We start from the raw sequence: 15,944 nt of genomic DNA, 5'->3' as shown, positions 1-15,944 counted from the left end.
CCTTTGGTGGCTGCCTATATGGGAAGAGAGTTATCTCAGGGGTTACAATGAGAAAACACTCCTATCTCTATTCTCTTGAGTCTTGGTGTGTACATTGCACCTTTTATTATAAATTCGGCATCACATTTTTACTTTCTTTAATGAAAAAGTAACCAATATACTTTAATTATAAAATGTGTACCGTTTTTATTAGAAACCTGACTGTATGCAGTGGAATTCTCCCTTCATTTACTGCTGTGGATTGGAATTGTCAGGTGGTCCCTAACTGCTCTGCAGGGAAACAATCATACTTATTAACAGCAGGGGGAGCCCCCGCCTTACTTCCCAGCCATGCAGAACTCAAGCAGCTTTGTTTGTTTCCCTGTAGAGCAGTCAGCGACTGTGTAGAGATTTGTATTGGATTTTATTTTTGCCTTATCATTCCCTTAACTGTTTCCAAATCCAGCTGCAGGGACAAAGATCATGAATCCAGATTTAAACCAGATAAACTGGTATTCTATTTGGAAGATTATTTTGCTGTAGCCACTATTTCAAAAAGGATAAAATCCACATTAGATGACATGACAACACAGGACCCAGTGCAGTCTGTATATTCTGATTATTAATTAGTCTTGCTGTATCGGCTTCTGGCAGATATTATTTGACTTGTGCTGTTTTGATAATTTATGACGATCCCTAAGCAGCCCAGACCACACTGAGCATGTGCACAGTCTTGGTCTTGCAAAGATGTATAACAAAGTTACAAGATGGTGACCCCCTGTGGCCAACTTTGAAAGCATAAATTATTTGTTTGATTAGGCTTGTGGTGCAGTAAGTTCATGTTTATATTTAGTATACAAAATACAGCATTTCTAGCCTTATTCTATTTTAGACTTTACTTTCCCTTTAAAGACCTTGTTCTAACCTTTCCAGCACTGATATTGCACTTTGCAACCATATTTAATAGCAGGTACAGAGCTCTGCCAGAAGCAACAAAGCCCTTTACCTACCACCTGCCATATGTAGCACCTTGTGTGCCTGAAAAGCAGTGCAGAAATGTCAGTGATCCCCCCCCTGCTTGAGGGCTGCCCGCAATATCTTGGCTTTCTGGTGCCCCCCCTCCTTCGTTACTTCACAGGTTGAACAAGCAGTAGGCCTGTCAGGTGCATGTGGTTCCTATTGTCCCATTAAAGGCCGTAAGCCCTTGTTTTGTGGAGAGGCGAAAACATCACTGCACTGTGTGATCTCATACATTTTGTACCAATAGGAGCTGTTTAGCCACATCCAGTCACACTTGGGGGTACGTGCAGAAGTCACAGCAACAAAATCATTCTCAGTCAGTTTTATTGAGTAGCCTCAAAGCTGCCCCTTTGCCCCAACCCTCTGCATCGAGTACCATTTCTGCATCTTTAAATGAGCTCACAAGTGGGGGGGGGGGTCACGTAGGACCATACACTGAGAAACTTAGCACCAATGGCCACCCAGATGAAAAAAAAATACACTCTGTAACTCCTGAGACAACCTCACTTTTCTGGGTATAAATATACAATAAATCTAGCTCTGTGCTCATGTGACCCTCGTACATGGCTTCTCCGTCTGGAAGGGCCAAGCCACTTGCCCCCTATGGGACTCCCCTGTGCTACCTGCCTGGACTCCCTATTCAATTGCAGAAGCCATCCCAGTTGTTACAAATGTGTGCGTCTCTGTGAGTGTGCAACACACCCTTCACACATTTGGAAACCAAACCTTGAGCGTTCACTCACTTACACAGTCACACTCTCTTGCATTATTAATACTCCTGTAAATCCTGCTTTCCACTGCCTTTTCCTCCTCCCTGTGCTTCCCAGGTGGAGCCTTAAAAAGGGAGGTTCATGGGGATCAGAATGCAGTCCTCTCCTGGTGTCCCCATGCTCACACAGAATGGGAGAGTGGGGTTAGGGGGCAGAGAAGGTGGGTGAAATGGGAGTTCTTGGCAGAAGTTAAAGGTGGGCACAATCCACACTCGCCTTGGATCAACTGTCCCACAGGGTGGAGGCACAGACAGGAGGAGCGAAGGCCTGTCACTCCTCTCACCCTCCTTCAGCCTGGCAGAATCCTGCCCTCCGCCGCTCACATTTGAGCAGTATGTCCATGCACAGAACAGATTTCCTTGGTACACGGCGTGGTTATTCCAGATAGATGTCTTCTGTGGGACATGTATACTCCACAAACTCTTTGTAGAACTGCTGGAAGGCTCTTCTGCAGGGTAAAAAAGAAAGGCATGGTAGCTGGAGCTTCAAGTCACCTGCACCCCTAAAATTTAACCTGGATCTAAGCCCATTCCTGCACTGAATTCTAGTGCCCATATATAAGGAGATATATAGGGAATATATAGGAAACAGCTAGATCAAAACAAAAAGAATTGGTCTTCAGTCAATGGCTTTGCAAGAAACGATCTCTTCGATCATAATGAGCCATTAGGGGTGTTAGGTGGTCTCTATCCTCCTCATGCCACATCTACTGGAATAGAACAACACAATGGGCATCATGCAGGATGGACATGGGTTGTATAGTAATGCCATTCCTTACCCAACAGACTCTGCCAAGGGCTTAGTAGATTCCTCTGAGACGAAAACATGGCAAGCGAAGCGATGATCTGAAGGGTGTTTGGTGATAAAGCCAAAATATCTGAGCAAGGAAAGAGAAGGGGGTTTTAAGAACACAACGATGAAAAAGGGGACATGTTACACCTCTTGCACTAATACACACACAGAAAACACATGGGTCATCCCACAGCACTGTCCCTTTGAGGAGGGAGAGGAGAATGCACTCACTTGCTATTCTTGGGGTGATAGCCACAGAAGGAAATATTCTTTAGCTGGAAGAAGTGACTGCATGTGTTTACCTGTAAGAGGAAACAAGAAGAATAAGAAGGGAACGAAAGGAAAGGTGTTTGAGTGACAGGGAGGGGTTAGATTAGGACAGGGACACTTGAGGGCACCTGAAATAAGGACTCTGGGTAATCACAATGCCTTTTTTAAAGAATATACATATTTAATATTGTGTAAGAGAGAGGAATGATTGTCCCTAACATTTATAAGGAAACTAAAGGTGCCACATGACACAGAGGTAAGCTCATGCAGTGCCTGTAGGGTACCCTCTATGGAGGCGCATTCTTCTTTAGCTCACATCATATAGTACCTTCTTGACATAAGGATGGGGCTTGGATTTGGGCACCACTATGGCCCCGCATCAATGCTATAGTCATGCAGCAAGGATGGAGTTGTCTATGGGCAGCACTATGGCCCCTGCATCATATAGTCATGCAGCAAGGATGGAGTTGGCTATGGGCACCAATTTGGCCCCTGCATTAATGCTATAGTCATGCAGCAAGGATGGAGTTGGCTATGGGCACCAATTTGTCCCCTGCATTAATGCAGCAAGGATAGAGTTGGCTATGGGCACCAATTTGGCCCCTGCATTAATGCTATAGTCATGCAGCAAGGATGGAGTTGGCTATGGGCACCATTTTGGCCCCTGCATTAATGCTATAGTCATGCAGCAAGGATGGAGTTGGCTATGGGCACCATTTTGGCCCCTGCATTAATGCTATAGTCATGCAGCAAGAATAGGGTTGGCTATGGGCACCACTATGGCCCCTGTATCAATGCTATAGTCATGCAGCAAGAATCGGGTTGGCTATGGGCACCACTATGGCCCCTGTATCAATGCTATAGTCATGCAGCAAGAATGGGGTTGGCTATGGGCACCACTATGGCCCCTGTATCAATGCTATAGTCATGCAGCAAGAATCGGGTTGGCTATGGGCACCACTATGGCCCCTGTATCAATGCTATAGTCATGCAGCAAGAATGGGGTTGGCTATGGGCACCACTATGGCCCCTGCATCAATGCTATTGTCATGCAGCAAGAATGGGGTTGGCTATGGGCACCACTATGGCCCCTGCATCTATGCTATAGTCATGCAGCAAGGATGGGGCACGGCTATGGGCACCACTTTGGCCCCTCCATCAATGCTATAGTCATGCAGTAAGGATGGAGCTTGGCTATGGGCACCACTTATGGCCCCCTACATCAATGCTATAGTCATGCATGGTGCAGCAAGGATGGGGCATGACTATAGGCACCACTATGGTTTCTTATGTCTGATATATTCATGCATAGTGCTGAGCAAAGAATTATTTGCACATCTTTTTTTATCACACTTTTTCTGTAAGCGAATATTAGAATGCAGATGCCTTACAAATGCACGATTACGAAGTAATTGTTGCTCTGCTTAGAACTGACCAGAGAAATACCAGCTGACCGTATCCAGTTAGCCAAAATGACCAGCAGGTGGCCCTGTTGTTTCAAAATCATTATATTATCATTTTAATTGTACTCATTATATATCTCAAAATGTACAAAAAGAAATGATTATAAATGGCAAAAGTGCTCAGAAGAGCAACTGATCAAACCTAATAGAGATAGATCCTGCATATCATGACCTGTATCCGTGAATGAACTGCTTTTTCAACATGTTGATTTAAAAAGTGCTTGGGTTAGTTTTTAAAGGGTGACATGTCATCCACCATTATGGGATGTCATCTTAAAACCTTTTCTCGAAATTGTTAAGGAACCCAAGAGGCTACTGGGTAACACATTAATTTGGGGTATTATACCTGGCTGTGATCCAGGGGGTCTTCTCCCTGCACTGCAATTTTCACTCCTCGCATGCTTATCTCTAGGATACAATTTGCTGGGGGGTTGGACAGCACCGTGAGGCGACGAGAAACGGCGATCTGAAACCCAAAAGGTCAACAAATATTAAAAACCCATCAGTATAAATTATATAAACATCTCCTTGTACATGATACTTAATGATGTCATTGATTTGAATATGTACTGGGTGATGTCACTTATCACCTGACTCAGTTCCAAGTTAACCATGAGTCATGGCGAAGAACTTACATAATTAGGTAAGACAAAGGTACAGGGATTTCCTGGAATCCCTTGACCCTTTAATTCAGTCAATGCTCAGCTGATGATTTCTAGCTATTAGTCTTAGAAGTCTGAGAAGTTCAGTTCCCCATGTGTTGATCTAGGGAAGTCCAGCAGGTGGTCCTTCAACAGTTACTAAACCACCTCCAGCAACATGGGGGTAACATAAGTGAAGCATTTGCCCTAAAGACACACCTGCACTAGGGTAGGGAGGCGACAACTAACCTTTTGCATAGCAGTGCAGAGAACATCCGTCCCTTTGTGATATGGAACCTGCACAGATCCCAGGAACTTCAACCAGAATTGATCCACCCAATTAGGAGCTCTGCTTTCTGGAGGAAGGGGGGGGGAAACAAAAACCATCAGAATTTTCATGATCACAGTAAAAATCCCACAATTTCTCTAAACAGATGAGTTTAAATAGGTTTTTCTGGATTTAGTACCCCAAGGAAGAGTCCAGCACTCCAGAACAGACCAGAACTATACTTATTCTGGTTTCAAGGTATATGTAGGAGAAGACCACTTGGCTCATTTAGAAGCGCAAATGGAGTACTCTGTGCACAAGGGAAGATAGGCGAGATGTTGGACTGGTCCTCTTGGGTCCACCAGAGAAGGACCATTCTCATATGATAGTAGTGTCATGGCTGTAGACATTACTTAGGAAATAAGGATTAGTGCAGGAAATTGCTCTAGGCCCATTAGAACCTGTGCCCATTATAGTCTGTGATCTAGGTCCATTAGAGCCAGGGGTTTGAAATTCAGACCTTTGAATGTTCAATACACTTTGTTACCTGCAATGGAATCCGGCTCCTTGGTCACCTGTACAGCGTAATAAGCAGGAAAGATTCCATGCTCCCCAGTGCGCATGTTATACGCCTCATACCAGTAGTCCTCCGCCTGAATCTCCACCAACAGGGGGTCTTCAACTTCCAGCTCAAGCTCATCAGGGTGACGGGGCATGAACCTAAATGAAGATTGGGGGTAGAGTGCGGGGTACAGTTAGGGAATGGAAGGATCAGAGACAGGGAGGAGACTAAACCAATAGATGGGGGGACAATTTCAGCCAAGGAGGAAAGCAATTGTGGAAGATCATGAAAATGAAGAATAGTAGAGAAATGCAGATGGTTGGCCATGTCACCTGAATACAGCTCGATGTGTCTGCTCCCTCTCCTCACCGTTTATCAGGCACGAAAATAACCCAAAGGATTCTGCGCCTGGGAGAGACCAGTGAAATAACTTGTACACAAGGCCTTACACAGTACAGATACATTAGAGAGAACTTCTTAAACCCCATACCATAGCAGATAATTGAACCTCTGATAATACATGTCACACTTCCTATATGCATCAAATTAAATTCTTAATAGAATGTTCAGCCAAATACACAACAGACATCTCCAAAAAGAACTCACCAGTGCACCGCATACGCCCGTTCATAAAGACATTGAGAAATTTTTTGGAGTAGGAGATGTCACCGTCTGGAGTTGAAGATTCCGAAAGGCACATGGACCTTCTAACCCGGTCACATTCCCTCCCTGCCCCTCCAACATGATCTTCCTCTTCCTCCTCTTCATACTCCTCCCCAATGGCAGACTCATAGGGTGAGGAGACACAGTTGTCGTACACGGTGCCACTGTCACTGTCATCGCTGTAGCCTCCATAGCACTGCCTCAGGCTGACCAACTGCAACTGTACATTTTCGTCAACCACCAAGGTGTATTTCACAGAGTCATAAGATAGGCCACTGGTGTCTGAGCTGACTGAAGCCCTTTGAAAGACCTGAGGACCTGTTCCCCTGCCTGGGCACCCAAGGTATCCCACCCCATCCTCCCTTTCCTCCTCCTCCTCGCTAATAGACAGCTGCTGACGCCCCCCATTGGTTGTGCGTACATTAATGTCTGCGTCCGAGCTGACTGACATGCGGCAGGGTCCAGCTTGTGAGACAAAGGGTCTCTCAGACTCTGGGGGGTCTGAACTCTTTTGCACAGGAGTCAGGAAAATCTCCTCTGTGGGCTCCAGCCTAACATCTGTCTGATAACGGATACGGTCTCGGTGGGGATCCAGGCGACATCTGCTGGAGGAACGGTTGGAAGTGTCTGTGGTGTTTTGGGTAGAGGTGTGACGCCGGCACGGAGTATCTGTAGAGGTGCCTCTGTCTTGCGTAACTGCAGGTGGGTTTCCCTCATCACTCAGACACACATGCTCATTGGAGGGAGTGATCTCTCCTGTAGGCAACAGAATAAGGTTATAGGGCTCATCATGACAAAGGCCATCTCAAAGGCCCTAACAGATACAATTGGCCGGTTTACCTGTCTTTAGTGGAGACGAGGAGCGGGACACACGATCCTGCCAACTATATTTCTTTGCAGAAGAGTTATTATTTAGGGTGTCCTGCGGGACAAGGGAAGAAATCACATGTCTCATAGCCAATGTAAACCATTCCCACTCCCCTACTCATATGTATGGCACCCAAAGTCATAATCATTGAGAGACAAATTTATCTTCAATAAGCGGTTGGAGTTATACTCACCAGATCAAGCCATAGGCACATACATAAAATGCCAGGGCCTATTTGAATTGAGATATGTCTATAATCCCCTTCCCAAACCAGGCACAAACACCTTTAAGATGTATATGTTGGGACAGCTGCCCCAGGTCTTATCATTTGTAATGAGTATAGTGAGGCAGAGGGGCAGCACATCTCCTGCAATTCCACTTACAGCCAGCAGAGGGTGCCCTGGAACTGTTCCATTTGGTTTAGCTACTAGGCCTATTCCTCCTAGGCCACTGTTTTTGGTACTCGTAGACCAATCAGAGCTGCTATGGAAATTCCCCCATGATAGCACATAACAAAAAGCAGGACCCCCAACTCAACTATAGATATCTAATTATCCAATATTTCCCAATGACACAAATATTCTGTGTCCTAAATCTTTGTAGCTGTAGCGATCCCCAAATTATGTTTCCCTCCGGCTGTTGCTGCATTATAACTCACAGAAACCTTTGCATGTGCTGGGAGTTTCAGATAAATGCACATCAGTGCCCCCTGGGAAATTTAAGGAGGTTTATAATTTATAACAGCATTGAAAGGGTGGAACTTACTGAGACCTTATGCGATAAATGGCTTAATTCACCTCTAAATCTTATAGGTAGAGTTGCTTTTTTTTAAATGTTTATTTTCCCAAAGTTATCATATATCCGTTACTTAATCTTCCTCTTCTTTTGAAACATTCTGACGTAAGGAAACTGGACCAAGCTTTTCTGTCCCCCTTTGATTTATGTATGTTTACTAAAGCAGAAAGAAAATCTTTAATTCCATACTGGAGGGGAAAGGGTATTTCCCAACTTACACACTTAGTTGGTAATGTTTCTGGTTTACCAATATTGTGGGATGATTTGAAATCTAAGTTTGATCTGAATGTGTGTGACAGACTAATTCATATGAGATGTTTGTGTGGTTTAGACCTTCTCACAAATAATACTAGTGTGGCTATGGATAAACTTCCTCTTTGTAAAGGGATCCAAAAAATCTTTGATGAACCTACTTTTAATAAGATTTCATACATTACTGACTTCTGTCTTCGATCTTTTCCTAGTAATCTTAATCCTCTACAAATGTTAGCGAAAAAGTGGTCATCCCTATTAAAAGTTGCAATCACTTCTCAGAATTTATTATCCTCTATTAAGAACTTTAATAAACTTATAAGATGTGAAGGATGGCGAGTTCAACATTATAGGTTGATACATTTAAGTTATAACTCCCTTTACTTTCAGAATTCAGAGGGTATCACACTTTCCCAATGTCTTAAATCAGAAAATGTTTCTTTATTACATTATATGTGGGAGTGTCCTTTTATTTCTGAATTATGGAGTAAGCTTGAAGATTTTCTAAGTGAAAAGTTGAATGTTTATCTTAAATTGTCTCCTGAACTTGCACTACTTGACTTTCAAGTACTGTCGTCTACAAGTAGTTTTCCAATGACAAAGATGTGGAGTAATTATAAACATTTTATACATTTAGCCTTTGCTGCCACTCGGAAATCTATCTTTCTATATTGGATTCAAGATACTTCCCCAGATTTGAAGGTTATCTTATCATATCTTAGATCTTTATGTATAGATGAGGCCATTGGCTTTAGGTATGGTAGTGTAAGTTTACCGGAACATTTTCTTAAGTTCTGGTCTCCATATTTTCAAATTTTGGAGTCTGATGATAAAGCCTATATAGATAAATTTCTGTATAATTCTGACGAAGATTCTTCTCTTTATACCCATTGCAGTTCTGGGATTAACTGATGATGTGATAATTTAGTATATTATTTTAATAAATATTGGTTTGTCTGGTTGGTAGAGAGGAGGATTTTATTTTAACTTATCTTATTTGATTTTTGATTTTTCTTGATGAATATTGTTAAGGTCAATCTTTTGTGTTTTGTTCAAAATGAATTGTTCTGTAATATTTATTTCATTGCAAAATCTACAAATGTCTTGATGAGCAAAATGTCCTGCTTTTACTCTTTTTGTTTATTAAAAAATGCCAATAAACATAAAAAAAAAAAGAAAGGGTGGAACATGACGGACAGTATCAGGAAGAGGGATCTCTGACCACTTGAAGCCTTCTAGCTCTGCCATAACCATAGCAACCAGTGAGTGGAGATAAAGTGAGGGGGTGAAAGGCAGGGAGGGATGGAAGCAAAGAAAGAAGATATCAGGAGCTTGAGGGCAAAGAAGAAAAGGAATAGAAAGAAAGATGAGGAACTAGAGGGTAAAGAAATAGAAAAGAAAGAAAGAAGAGAAGGAGCTTGAGAAGAAAAAGAAAGAAAGAAGATGAGGAGCTTAAAAAGAAAAAGAAAGATGAGGAGCTTGAGAAGACAAAAAAAGAAAGAAAGAAAGAAAGAAGATGAGGAGCTTGAGAAGAAAAAGAAAGAAAGAAAAAAAATATAAGGAGCTTGAGAAGAAAAAGAAAGAAGGAAGATGAGGCTCCTGAGAAGAAAAAGAAAGAAGACGAGGAGCTTGAGAAGAAAAAGAAAGAAAGAAAAAGAATATAAGGAGCTTGAGAAGAAAAAGAAAGAAAGAAAGAAAGAAAGAAAGAAAGAAAGAAAGAAAGAAAGAAAGAAAGAAAGAAAGAAGATGAGGCTCCTGAGAAGAAAAAGAAAGAAAGAAGACGAGGAGCTTGAGAAGAAAAAGAAAGAAAGAAAAAGAATATAAGGAGCTTGAGAAGAAAAAGAAAGAAAGAAAGAAAGAAAGAAGATGAGGCTCCTGAGAAGAAAAAGAAAGAAAGAAGATGAGGATCTTGAGAAGAAAAAGAAAAAAAGAAAGAAGATGAGGAGCTTGAGAAGAAAAAGAAAGAAAGAAAAAAAAGAAAGAAGATGAGGATCTTGAGAAGAAAAAAAGAAAGAAGATGAGGAGCTTGAGAAGAAAAAGAAAGAAAATAAAGAAAGAAGATGAGGAGCTTGAGAAGAAAAATATATTTGCCTTCCCAAAAATGAAATCAGCACACAGAGGTGCCAAGCTGGGTAACTAGATGTTACTGGGCCTCACAGCAAGTTAATTTGCCCCCCCCAAAAAAAATGTAGCAACAAGGACATTAGCAATTAAATTACAGCTTAATTACAAGAAGAACTGCAAAGGAAATTGTTCTATAATTAATTTGCAAATTGTCCCTATGATGATCACTATCTTTAGCATGTGACCTGCCCCTTTTACAACTACCCATTAACAGAGACATTAGGCAGAGTGTTGCCAGGAATACAGGCCCTGCACCCATCCACCTATGTAAGGGTGCAAGTAGAGGACGATGGGAACAGAGTGAATAGAAGAGGGGGGGACTGATGGCAAATGGAAGGGTCAGAGATAAGAAGGCAATTGGAAGGCCATAGAGTGGGGGTGGGGGAGATTATGGAAAGAAATAGGGAGATAAGATATTTCCCTGCCCTCATCCCATTAGCAGCCACTGGCTGGATTAAAAGACTCCTATTAGCTGAGATTATAGAGCCGAGACACAGGGACACTCACAGGATTATATCTGACAGTCAGCGGGAAAACCTGCACTGAGCCAATGCACCCACTCTATCAGCTCTATATTTATTCTATAAAGAGAAAAGGAAGGTTTATACATGAGTGGGTCCCTGCCCATGGGTCTGACTATGAGTAGGGCTGTTCTTAGGGAAGGGCCAATGAGACTTTTCACCAGGGTGCCCTGGCTATAAAGGAACCCCCTGGCAGCAAAAGGCCCTTGCCAAAAATTAATATGAGCTGTACAACCTGTTGTTAAACTACAACTCTCAGATTTATGAAGCATTAAGTTACCCACCACCAAGGGTCTCTCCGACTGCCACCTGTTCTATAGCAAGCCCTGAGATATCATGTCAAACTAAGTCAGAAGGAATGTATCACTGTGGTTGGCCTTTTGAAGGATGCTGGGAATGGTAGTTCAATGTACAGGAAGAGTACAATAAATGAATCGCTGTATATACAGAATAAAGATCATCCCGTACATGTGCCTTTTATTCATCTGCACCTGACCCCACTTACTGAACATTGTAGTGAGCACAACTCAAGCTATGCACCAGTCTGGCGTGTATATATTGGTTATACATAGGTTCTGGGGTGTATATTGGTTCTATATACGTTCTGGGGTATATATTGGTTCTATAAAGGGTCTGGGGTATATATATTGGTTCTATATAGGGTCTGGCATGTATATATTGGTTATATGTAGGTTCTAGGGTGTATATATTGGTTATATGTAGGTTCTAGGGTGTATATATTGGTTATATGTAGGTTCTAGGGTGTATATAGAATGCTGCCAGTTATCTGCCCCCTCCACAGAGACATGGAGCTACTCACTCCACTAATGGAGTTCTTGAACTCAAATTAAAACTTTACATTATATCCCATAAGGCAGGCTTAGGGGCCGAACAAAGTGATTGAGCCTGGTGTTGCCTTTTTTTAAGTGTATTTAACAATAAATATCCAGGGTCCCTGTCCCTGAGGTGCCAGGGTTGGTTCCACCCGTGAGCGTTATGGAAAGCAGAATCCTCAGGTAGGAGAGACCATAGGGAAACACATAAGGGCAGAGTTACCCCATGGACAATACCATTGTACCTGTTTCCAAATGTCAGGGTCAGTCTGTTTGCTGTGAGGCCTCCTGGATATAAGTTTGGTACCTGGGTCCTTGGCGCCGCCTGGGAGAACAGATTGAGGGTAGTTGGTCTCTTGGGTCTGTAGGTGTCCATCAATGGAGGGGCCAAAGGTCGGGGCTCAGCAGGGGGACCGGTCTCCTCTTCGGGGATCTGACCAGCATCGATTAAGTCCAATTGCAGCATCTCCGCCTGGATCCTACTGGCAGCTCCCCCTCCTCCTGGGGCTGGACCAGGCTCACAACGCAGTCGGCTCTGGGGGATCAGGAGACAGAGTCATGGGACCAGAGGGAGGGAGAGAGGGACAAGTGACATCATGTGCTGGAGGGTAGCAGCACAGAGAGGGAGAGACTGGGAGACATTGCCCAGAGAGAGGGAGCAGATGGAAGAAATAAAGAGACAGACACATGGGTTCAACTGGTGGAAAGGAGAAGGCAACCCATGTCAGGGGCCCTGTGTGGTACTGGCACTGCTGCAGAATAGCAATGAGAAGCAAAGGGCCTAACTGCAAAGCCGTGGGCAGCGCCAGACAATGGGAAAGAACAACAGAGACGGACAGATGTACCAAAAACATGAGCTCAGCTCCCCGCAGGGACCCCGTGTCCTACACTGAGACGACAGCCAGCAATCTGGAGCAGATGGCAAACGACACGCACCTGCACTGGGTGCTTTTATACAAGACATGGGACTCCGAGGCGACTTCTAATATCCTCATATTGAACAACCGGGGGTGACGTGACACAAATGACATCACTAAGCACTGATTATAACTAATGACATCACCAAGCGCTATATAAGGATATGATTTGCCAGATATTTATGGCTCTTGTGTATTATAATAATATAAAGTTGCATATATATATATATTATATATATATATATAACCAAAAAAAGGATCCGCACTCTCAAGTCTTAAATATAGTATAAAAAATGTTTTATTGTTCAATGTGAGAGGAGGCCGAAACGTCAGTCTCGCATTGAACAATAAAACATTTTTTTTACTATATTTAAGACCTGAGAGTGCGGATCCTTTTGTTAGTTATTATTTGAAGTTTGAGACTGCACCCAGGAAATTTAAAACATTTTTCATGAGTGCTGGCTACTCTATGGACTATATATATATATATATAGATATATATATATATATACATACACAGATACTTACAGGAACAAACCATTTCTAGCTTTATATTATGTTACATTCCTCCCCCAGGCAGGACTCACCTTGCAGCGCTGGCTGTCATTACAATGCAAACTAATCCCACATTCATCTGTGATCTCCGTGATTTCCGATAAATCTTCATCCTCAAACTCCTCCAGCGTGATATCGTGTGTGAGCCTGGGGAGCACAAATCAATAGCTGGGGATGAGTCTCCGCTCAAGGGACCATCCATCTTTTGCAATAAAATATTCGCTGTGCCGCTGGGGCGAAACCTCCACCCGCCCTTCTGCCGATGGAAAGTGGACAACCTAAATGTCACCTTGCAGCATAGCAAGCCATGGCAATATATTGCTGAATTTAGACTTAATACCCAAAAACGAATCTCTGTTACAGATGTGCACAGATGCTGGACTACAGATTCCATCATGCTTTAGCCCTTGGTATTACATTTGGAATGCTGGCAGTTGTAGTCAGTGTCAGACTGGCCCATTGGGATACCAGGAAAAGTCCTGGTAGGGCCAAGGGTCAGTGGGCCCTCATGCTGCTAAGCATTTGGCCTATTTCCCTATTTTTATGAGAACAAAGAAGCTAAATAGATGGAATAATAGATATTAGTATGTAAAGAAAAGAGACTAGGAGAATAGAGGTTGAGTGAGGAGAGGAAGAATAATAGTACTGAGAGTGGGCCCCTGGTCTAAGGTTTTTGGGTGGGCCCCTGGCTCCCCAGTCCAAAACTGGTTTAGTCCAGCAAAACTTGATGGAGCAGAAGTGCTATGATAGGTTCATGTCCCCTTTAAAAAAAAATCTCACGCTAAATTAGTTCCCCTTTACAAGTCATAGATAATATGTACAGGTGTCCTACAGTGTGGCCCTGTGATCAAGGCTGCCATCAAGGGGATACACGGGTACAGCAGTCAGGGACCCCAAAAATCTTAAAGTGTTTGTTCATCTTTAAATTAACTTTTAGTATGATGTAGAGAGGGATAGTCTGGGACAATTTGCAACTGGTTTTCATTTTTTTATTATTTGTGGGTTTTGAGTTATTTAGCTTTTTATTCAGCAGCTCTCCGGTTTGCAATTTCAGCAATCTGGTTGTTAGGGTCCAGGTTACCCTAGCAACCATGCATTGCTTTGTATAGGAGACTGGAATAGGAGCAGGAGAGGCAGGGCCGGATTTACATAGCTGTCGGTCGTTGCCCCCATCCTCTCCCTTTTATTTGCTTAAATTTTCATCATCGGGACCGGAGCAATGGGGATTGGTTCACTGGAAATTTAAAAAACTATAGTATCTCCAGCGCAACCCCAGTGTTTCTGAACCAATGTGGGTGTGTTTGGGCAGCATGTCGCCCCCCTGAAATCCTGCCACCCTAGGCCCGGGTCTTGATGGCCTCTGCACAAATCCGGGCCTGAATAATAATACAATTGTAGCCTTATAGCGCATTTGTTTTTAATGGGGTCAGTGACTCCCATTTGAAAGGTGGAAAGAGTCAGAAGAAGCCATTAAATCATTAAAAAAAACAATGAAGACCAATTGAAAAGTTGCTTAGAATTAACCATTCTATAACATATTAATAGTTACCTTAAAGGTAAACTCTCTTCACACCAAACAAAACATATTAACAAGCAAAATTGAATGCCATACAGTCTTGTAGTTTTGCATAGGGTTTCAAATAGAAGGGTAGGCCTACACACAGGGGTAAACCTCTCTTTTAAATTTTGATTTATAGTCCCTGAAGGGGGCAGGACTTACATGATAGTGGGTGGGGAATGGTTAGAATGTGGGTGAGGCTTGTTGGCAGGGCCTTCCTCCTAGGGGCCCATGAAGCGGAGGTCCCTGCTAACTTATTAGAGGTTCCTGATGGTGGCCCTGTCTGTGATAAAGGTGTATAAAGACTAGAGCTGATGTGAGCGATGGAGCCGTATATTCTTTCCAGGCTAAAGGTGTCGGACTCAGCACGTTGTCCAGACTTTGATTCCTCCAGGGCCGGAAGCTATAAATAATGGGAGAGCTAGTGAGAAGCCGACACACACGGTGCCAGCGGGAGGCTGAGTTCAGGGTGAGATTAATCGCCTGTAGTACAAGAGAATTATTGATACCACTGTAATAGCTCAACGATAAGAACACTCAGCAGCTCTTCTGGGACCAGATTTCCAGGCCTGGATTTGTGGAGAGGCCGCCAAGGCCCAGGCCTAGGGCAGCAGGATTTTGAGGGGGCGTCATGCTGCCCAAACACACCCACATTGATTCAGAAACACTGGGAAGCGCAGGAGATGCAATCGTTTTTAAAGTTTCCTGTGCGCCAATCCCCATGTGGTCCCGATGATGAAAATTTGCGCGAATAAAAGGGAGATGATGGGAGCTATGAACGTCAGCGGGCCTAGGGGCGCCCACTATGCAATTCCGGCCCTGCAGATCTCCTGATGGACAAACAAAAGTACCAATGGGAACCTGTAACATATACCCAGGTGTTCTGCACCAGGAACCCCAAACATATACCCAGGTGCTTTGTGCCAGGAATCCGAAACAGCACTGACATAACCCGCAGGTCACGTGGGAGGTGGATATTAAACCATATGGACATAGGGAGTTTGAAACCAAAAAGGTTTAAAATAGGGCCAAGTGCAAAATTCTAAAATCACCATGTCTTTTAACCACAAGCAGAGATGCGTGTTCTATCTAG

At 43.3% G+C, this 15,944-nt stretch overlaps 1 protein-coding gene across 2 annotated transcripts in view; it reads right to left on the bottom strand.

Moving 5' to 3' along the window:
- Nucleotides 1–1,306: 1,306 nt before the first annotated feature.
- LOC108714940 (C-Jun-amino-terminal kinase-interacting protein 1) overlaps nucleotides 1,307–15,944 on the bottom strand; it is a 30,414-nt gene continuing 15,776 nt past the window's right edge. For both annotated transcript variants that reach the window (XM_041560948.1, XM_041560949.1), the window contains exons 2-12: nucleotides 13,326–13,440; nucleotides 12,129–12,356; nucleotides 7,269–7,350; nucleotides 6,372–7,184; nucleotides 6,098–6,173; nucleotides 5,751–5,923; nucleotides 5,185–5,291; nucleotides 4,641–4,760; nucleotides 2,793–2,863; nucleotides 2,548–2,646; nucleotides 1,307–2,217 (exon numbers count right to left, since the gene is read on the bottom strand). In XM_041560948.1, coding sequence (XP_041416882.1) covers nucleotides 2,145–2,217; nucleotides 2,548–2,646; nucleotides 2,793–2,863; nucleotides 4,641–4,760; nucleotides 5,185–5,291; nucleotides 5,751–5,923; nucleotides 6,098–6,173; nucleotides 6,372–7,184; nucleotides 7,269–7,350; nucleotides 12,129–12,356; nucleotides 13,326–13,440 — 1,957 coding nt within the window. In that variant the 3' untranslated portion in view covers nucleotides 1,307–2,144. The remainder of the gene's footprint in view (nucleotides 2,218–2,547; nucleotides 2,647–2,792; nucleotides 2,864–4,640; nucleotides 4,761–5,184; nucleotides 5,292–5,750; nucleotides 5,924–6,097; nucleotides 6,174–6,371; nucleotides 7,185–7,268; nucleotides 7,351–12,128; nucleotides 12,357–13,325; nucleotides 13,441–15,944) is intronic.

This window comes from Xenopus laevis, chromosome 4S (assembly GCF_017654675.1).
Source record: "Xenopus laevis strain J_2021 chromosome 4S, Xenopus_laevis_v10.1, whole genome shotgun sequence".
NCBI lineage: Eukaryota > Metazoa > Chordata > Amphibia > Anura > Pipidae > Xenopus > Xenopus laevis.
Note: the sequence above shows the minus strand (reverse complement) of the source record. Positions and strands in the feature narration are given on the sequence as shown.